This window comes from Pelmatolapia mariae, linkage group LG13 (genome assembly GCF_036321145.2).
Source record: "Pelmatolapia mariae isolate MD_Pm_ZW linkage group LG13, Pm_UMD_F_2, whole genome shotgun sequence".
Lineage (NCBI taxonomy): Eukaryota > Metazoa > Chordata > Actinopteri > Cichliformes > Cichlidae > Pelmatolapia > Pelmatolapia mariae.
The window spans coordinates 3,431,348-3,439,410 of record NC_086238.1 but is presented as its reverse complement, the minus strand read 5'-3'; the positions used below and the strand labels follow the sequence as shown (position 1 = coordinate 3,439,410).

The window sequence follows — 8,063 nt, the reverse complement described above, 5'->3', positions numbered from 1 at the left end:
AATTATTTTATACTATTACTAAACCAAATGTTTCTTTATTTTCTTTCTAAAAACAAAAAAGTATCATCCAGCAAGATAAAGGGAGACAAACACATCTGACAATCACGTGTTCTTCTGTTTCAGCTTCTCGAATGCAAATTCTTCTGAAAGGGCAGCATTTAGTATTGCAATCTTGTTGCAAACACCTTCCTCTCCTCTCTACAGGTGGTTTTAGCTTTTCTTTTCAAGCCTGTGTCATCTCCAGTGATGCCTCAAGTGAGTGGAAAGACACATCATCACCCTTTTTGCTATGACTCGACTGCTTTAAGCTGATAGGATGGCAGCAGTAACTCAAATAACCCCTCATCACAACCTTGTTACAGCCAACCTTGAACCTTGAAGTAGATACAGCAACAGAACACAACGCTGGGTAAAGTAATTAAGTAAAGTATGTAAAGTTTAATTTTACATACATAAAGTCGCAAAGTGTTAATGACAATCTGACAAAGAACAAAGGGAGACAGTGACTATAAACGCACAGAGGGGTGATAGGGGCAGAATGGAGACACCTGGGAGACAACGCAGAACTAAATCCGAAAATATGAAATAGGGAATTAAAAACTAAGACATGGGAACAGAGACAGATGACTATCAAAATAAAGAAAATGGCAAGACAGAAAAAGCTAAGAAGGTCTGAGAATATTAACATAAAGAAACCAACCACAAATAACTGCTGAAAGTAAAAGAATACAAAACTCCAAATGCCACAAATGCAAGAATACAAAATATCAATAGACATAACAATAGACAAAAAACAAGGATCCAGCCCCATCCCAGGGCAAACATTTAGAAGAACCACATTAGAAAATAAAATAAAATAAAAACAAAAAGATGTAAAACTCATAAGATCCCAGTGTCACTGTCCATGGTGCTGAAATTCCTCCTTATTGTTTTCTAGAGTCTCCAAGGGTCTTTGAGCAATAAGTTGAGTTACTTATTGCCAAATATTCTTCTCCCCTAGAAAATGTACAAGTTCAAGACTCTATGTGATAAGTAGTCCTACAGTAATTTAGAAACAACAACTGAGGAATCACAGGTTATAATACGCCACATTAATTTTAACTTGTGACTGAGATGACCTAAAACAAACTTTATATAAAAGAACTTCTTTAATGTGGTGTGGTCAACATATTTTTCACAGGGGGCATGCTCTTTTTGTTTTCTTTATGATCATCTCAACATCTGTATTTTTTACTAACTGACTTATTTATTAATTTTTTTTTAAAGCTATAGATGTTTTCCGGTTGACTGACCGTGAATCTAAATAAATGACATAATTGTCCTGAAAGACACATGAAGTGTGGATCGCCATTGGCAACACATTGCCTTTTGTTAAAAATAGATCCTGATAGGATCCCCACACAGAAACACCTGCTTCTCTGGGCACTGAAAATGGTTGAGGCAAAAGAAATGCACTCAGGGTATATCCAGTTTGTTTATGTCACTGTCACAAATCTTTATGTCAATCAGATGAAACCCACAGGGATAAAGTAAAGGCCGCTTGGTGCTTCATGCTCATATGTGTCGACATGTTGTCATCTACACGTTATGTTCATCGTGTTTTCATTGAGAAGCCCCGATTGGTTGACCCAGAGTAGCAATAATATTTTAAAACAGTTAAAATCTGATGGGGAAAAAGGATTGTGTAAGAGAGATAGCATTCTGTTTTAATGTTCGGCTTTCAGGAAAAACAACTCACATGCTGATTTTGACCCAAAAACATTTGCCTCCTTGTCTGAAACACATTTAAGAATGAAAAAAAAACCCAACTCCAACCTTTTGCCAACTTTTCTTTAGATTCCCACTAAACAAACTTTTGTCCTCAAACGTATGTTCAGCTGGTTGTAGAAGGCAATGAGCTCTCTACTCATCAAACAATCAGGCAGACAAAACACATCAGCTTTGAAAAATAAACCAAAATCTTTTATTTGGTGACTGGTTTACATCACTAAATACACTAAAGGCAGGTCTATGCACAGTTATAACTTCTTTGCTCTACATACTGAATAATGTAAAGTGATTATATGCATCTGTGTCCATTCAATGTGTGTCCTCCTCGCCTGTGAATCCCCCATGAAAAGAACATTTATGAATTCTCTGACAACTTGGTGTGCGCACAGATCATGACTGCAATACTGAAAATGATTGGGATAACACTTTAATTTAACACAACCGTACATTAAAGAGCAATAAATTTATCTATCCTGTTGAAAGGAAATCAATCAAATCTTCCACTGTCAATCTAATGACTATTGTTCTGTTGACATTAAGTGGGTCAACTGAACATTTCTAAATGAACAAATTTACAAACGGTACCTCTGGCTGGAAACCAAATAAATCACATTTCATTTATAGTTTGAGTGGACAAATGCTTTACTTAAACGTGAGAGGATTACAGATACCCTGAAATGAAGACATAAAAAACAATGGAGTTTTATTAACATTCAACATGTCAACTAATTGATTAAATTTAATGGAAAAGTTATACCATTAGAAATAATCAGGGGAAATTATCCATTGAAAATTAATAGAAAAAAGTAATCTTAAAATCAAAATGTGACAAGTAGTCTGATGAAATTTGCATAAAGCTGTAATTTCACTAAAAGTTAACACTGTTAATGTTCCACTGAAGATCAGTTGTACCAATGCTCCACTGATAGTTAATGAAATGAGTCTGAATTTAATCCCATAGATTTGAATGCTAAATTTAAAATTAATTTGACAAGTGCTGGTTAGTTAAAACCAAAGTAAATATGCCAACTGAAATTTACTGAGAATGTTCTCTGTGCAAATGAAATTGGACTGAGTGTTATTATTTTAGTTTAACTTGACTGGGTCATTTAAAATCCCAAAAGCAGATAGGGTCAAATATCCTTAGATAAAATTATGAATTTTTTTTTCCACTGGAAGTTAAACCTTTGTCTGACAAATTAAGGTTTGTGAGAGATTAATCATGTTTATCTTCCAATGAAAGTTCGATACTGGCCAGTAAAGCCAGTATATCCACTGAAAATCAACCAGTATGCTATTAAAAAAAAACACTTTTCTATCAATAGTCAATGGCTCAAATTTTCAACTGAAAGTTCATGGGACACATTTCTCTTAAATTTAACACTGCTGTTGTTCCCCAGAAATGGTTAACAGAACAAGAGCGACCTCCTTTTAATCCACTGCTGCCATTTGTTGACACATGCATGTTGCCCAGTGCGGCCCGAAAATTCTTTTGCGATTAGCATTGTGTGTATATATGTGGTATATATACAGTGAAAACGTGTACTGTGTAGATGAACAGATAGCTAGATAACCACATTGGAGAACACATCATTGTTGGTTGACTTTTGAATGTCCTTTGGATTAATACGGTGTTGTTTTTTCCTAATGAATGGTTTCATGAGGATGACTTGAGGTATTCACTCGAGCATGGACTTCTCCTCAAAGTGCCTGCAAAAAGAACAGCAAAAAACAGGCAGAGAGGTTAAAAACTGCAATACATAATACAGCATTGACTAATAGTCTGGTACTAATTGTGTGAAAATTGTGTGAAAAGTTACTTCAGAAATTTAGCTTCATACTTGTCATAAAACTGGACCTTTTAACATTGTTTGTGCTTTTGGTGCCTTTTAGCACTTTTTAATTAATTAGCACTGACTATCTGGTAATATGTCTGTGCATTGCAGCTGTACAGTTTATAAATGTAGGCTGATAACTACGCTTGCTGGCATTAGCATGCCTCACGTTTTAAGGCTCCAAAATTCTGAGTCAAAAGAAACCAATAGGTGTCATTGATGTTGATGCTTTTCCCCCCACATGCTCCAAACACATTATTAACTACGTATACTGCAGGAAGAACATTTGATTTTTTCTGAGCAGGGCAGCTCCATTGCTGATACTTTGAACAATGTCTGGAGCACATGTTGCAAAAGTAGCACCAAAACTGAGCAGATGATGTGGAGTCAAATAATGTTTTCACCTGATGTTAGCATTAAAAAAAACAATGCTACACTAGCAATGGCCTCAAATCAAATATGAGTGGAGCTTCAGTTAGGAATGATTTATGTCATTGTGTGCTACACGTGTAATTGCAAGTAACTGTGTATAAGTGTGCATATGTGTCTGTACTTACCAGCTGATAGTTGTTTAGGAGATGGTCTACGTTTATGTCATCGTAGCTCTCCTGGAAGGTTTTGGGTTCATCCCTGGACTCCTCGCTGGTTACAGGATCTTCTAGGCTGTGTGGTGTAAGGACATCGGGGAGGTCAGAGGGTTTCAAGATCCACACAATTTTTTTTATTTTTAAATAAACACCTGACAGGTCTAAATAATCTGAAAGACTTGTCAATTGTTCAGTGTATTTTCTTCTAGTTAGATGAGTGTACTGCTTTTATTTGTGTATTAAGTGATTGAAGTGACAAAGTTTTGAAGATGCACAAACATATATATTAACCAAAGTTGATTTTATTCCATTTGAGGTTCTAAAAGTCTTTTTCTTCACATAATCGAATGGACAAATTATCACCCTTATTAATCCGACGGACTCTGTATTTATTGTTTTTGTAGGAAAGTAGCTTTACAAATACATGTCCGGGTAATTCAAACAGTCTAGTCAATGAACCTCAAAATGAGGATTTCTTAAAGCAAAAGCTGCATGTTTTGCACAACATTCAGCTAAATTTGCTTTACTCAATACCCAAATAAAAAATGTATAAATACATTTGAGCAGAGCCACTTTATCAATTTACCAACTGGTTATTGTGATTTGCAACCATCAAGCTCATTTATACATCAAATAAAACCAGCATCCATCAAAATGGAGTGAAGTAATCAAAGTAAATGTTCTTTTAGCTCCATTATTTTCTTAATGTATTCTTCTCTTCATCCATAAGCAGCTTCAGAAACTAAGAAAGCTATTTGTGTATACAGTGAGATAAAAAGTGAACACAAGGACTGATTCCTACCTTCTCTTTCCTGATAAGACAGAGTTCAGGTACTTCTTGACAGCCATCTGTTTGCGGAAGCGGCTGTAGTTGTCTGTAAAGATAGCGTCTGTGTGACGCTTTGCTGGCTCGTCCATCAGCTCATCACTGAACAGAAGAGATGACAGCAGAGTGATACCATAGCTCAGAGGGCAGCAGGTCTTAATGCAAACTCAGTGCAGCTCATGGTCTGTGACTCATGTTGTCATGTGTGTGTGCATGGGTGTGTGTTCCTCTAGAATATATAAAAACATGATGTGATGTCACTGATTAACCTTTAAAATATGTGTGCAATTACAAAAAGCATGAACTCTTTCAATTGTAAATATAAGTAAATATAACATTTCTATGAAGTCTTCATGGACTCATTTCTTTTATTTGTATTTAATTCTATTATATGACTAAATGTTTTCGATGAAATAAAATATGAACTTTGGGGGTTTGGAGAAAAATCAACTTTCAACCTAATTTATAGCTTTAAGGTAAAAAACAAACAAACTGTACTTTACTTTTATTAGCACCCATATTTTGATGGTTTATGGTCAACAACTGGTCCTTGACTGTGGTTTTGGTCAATGAACAAAGAAATTTTCTACAGATAATGAGCTTTGTTTATTTATTCATTTATTTAGAATTTTCTGAAACCTTCACATTTCTTTATAATCCGAAAATATTTTAAACGCCTCTAAATGCTTCTCAAGTCCGGATTGACAGATTTACACACGAGTTTATTAAGCCTAAACACGAATCATTATATACATTTAATAAAAAGAACAGGGTTGGGCATAAGAAAGAACCACTGCTTTCTCAAAAGCGAAATTTAGCATGCTTTTTGGGGGATTATTTCACCTACCTGACCCGCTTTCCAATCAGAGACTCCAGGTACCTCCGTGCTGATAGCTGTCCCAGGAGTTTGCTGTATCCGCTGGTAAACAGACCGTCTGCGTGTCTCGTCGCTCTGCACAGATTCACAAGGCATTCGCATTAAAAACCCGGATACTTTTAATCCAAACTAAACCGGAGACATACCCATTGTGGTTATGATTGTAACAGAATCTTTTATTGCTTTTGCCGTATGAAAAATTATGTAAGTTTCTCAGTAATATGATAGTGTAATGATAAATAATGATCAAATATCTCAAATTTTACCCCCAACAAGTTTCTTAAATAGTTCCAAAGTGGTCGCTATTGTAGAAGTCCGATGCTTACATTTAATGAACGGTTGATTCAGCTATGAAAACAGTTAATCGCATACCTCATTGTATTTATTACCGAGGAAACTTTCCCCCCTCTTTCAGTTTCATATCCATGTCATCTGCGCTCAGCAAAACCAATAAATTAAACACTTTACTCAAGAACATAAAAGTTTCAGCTCCAGAGTCGAAAGACAAAGCTGTTTGTCCTACCATACAGTGTTGGGTACATTTCCTTCTCTATACATTTTTTTGGAAATAACACGTGTTTGCCCTTACCTTATGGTTGTGTGCGGTAGACTTAGGGTCCGGGAGTACAACACACTGCACAGGGCTATTAGGAGAAGCAGGTGGGGGCCGGTTCGTTGTACCATCGCTTTATACCTGAAGATGGAAATGGTGAAGGGTTATGCTCATTCGGTCTGGAACACAGAAAGTATATCTGATCGTGCCAACAGGGGAAGGATATCCTTTATCCGGAATTACGCGCAACAGTCCAGTTCAGTTTCTCGAGGCAAATGCAGAGAAGAGAGGACTATTTGTGGAACGAACTCTAACAAATTTCCCCTTTGGTGCCGATCTTGACATAGAGAAGACAAGAAGCCATCGGAATCCAATGCGCAATTGCGCGCGTCACCGTCACAGGGTAGGACTAAAGATTTAATTCCACAACTAATTGGCACAACTAATCTGACGTGGTATTGAAATGTATAATTTAAAAGAGTTATTGAGAAAACGCTTGCGATCTCCATCAAAATACCACGAGTAAATTTATCACCGGAAGTCTAAATATCTTTATCAGTAACTTTCTGTTTCAAAATTTCTTTTTAACTACTCAGTTCCGTGACTCTCAGTGCAGTGAGAGTTCGATGTTGACTGAAGAAACGAAATAAAAGCGTTTATCTTCGAAAGGCTGTCAGGGAAATAACCGTTACCAAACACTGTAAAAGCAACTCAGTTTAATTTTGTCAGGAAATAAAAACATCTGGCGCGGTCCCATGCGTAATTGTGCACAGCGCGAATGTGTCGAGGAGTTTTATTACCCTTCGTCAAGAAGTGTAATGCCTCCAATTGCTGTTTAAACCAAAACAAGTAGCTTATTCAATGTAAAACACAACTTTCAGTTATTTGTAAAGAGTTTCCAAAAGCAGATGGAAGCGGGCATAACACCAAAACTAAAATCCCACCAAACACGAAAACAAACACAAATTCTCAAAGGAACCCCAGAATTACTATGATACAAATGAAAATCTTACATGTACGCTAGAGAAAGTTGTCTGGTTTGGTTCTCTCTTCTGTGCTGCCCAGACTCCTGATCTTGAGTCGCTTCTTTATGTCCACACTGCTGCTCCGATGTTTCCTCACTCTCGTTCTCCTTTGTCTTTCTGTTTACCTTCAGCTCTGCTGCCGTTTTATACACCTGGATATTCCTCAAGAAGCATCAGACTCATCAGGGGCCTGAGACGTCAGTGGGTCGCTGCTTTCGTCATTGGTGTTGCTCACGGAACCAAAGAGGCCTATGGTGGAATTAGTGGGGAGTGTTATTCTGTTTCTTCTGATTAAACGCAGGAATAACTAACTTATATGCCAGGGTTGATGTTGACTCATCTGATCATTTCCCCATGAGCTCCTCATCGTGCAAAACTATAGTGCAGGTCAGGGAGAACTGGAAATTGGACTGGAAATGAAACCGAAAGCTCTGAGACCTGGATGAAAACTAGAATAAGAATAAAACAGCTGTGAATTTCAAATGTTAGCATGATTTTATAAATGTTATTGTATAGTAGCCCTTTGTTGTCATCCTGAAAATGGGCATTTGAACAGTGCATGAACAATGGAGTTTAAAAAGACTTGATTA

The 8,063-nt window shown here is 36.7% G+C and overlaps 1 protein-coding gene across 1 annotated transcript; it reads right to left on the bottom strand.

The window, feature by feature from the left end:
* Positions 1 to 1,935: 1,935 nt before the first annotated feature.
* Positions 1,936 to 7,620, bottom strand: vip (vasoactive intestinal peptide). The gene is made up of 6 exons (XM_063491437.1): positions 7,462 to 7,620; positions 6,485 to 6,589; positions 5,866 to 5,970; positions 4,995 to 5,120; positions 4,163 to 4,268; positions 1,936 to 3,480 (listed from the first exon to the last, which is right to left on the bottom strand). Coding segments are annotated over exons 1-6 (453 nt in total). The 5' UTR covers positions 7,464 to 7,620; the 3' UTR covers positions 1,936 to 3,471.
* Positions 7,621 to 8,063: the final 443 nt, after the last annotated feature.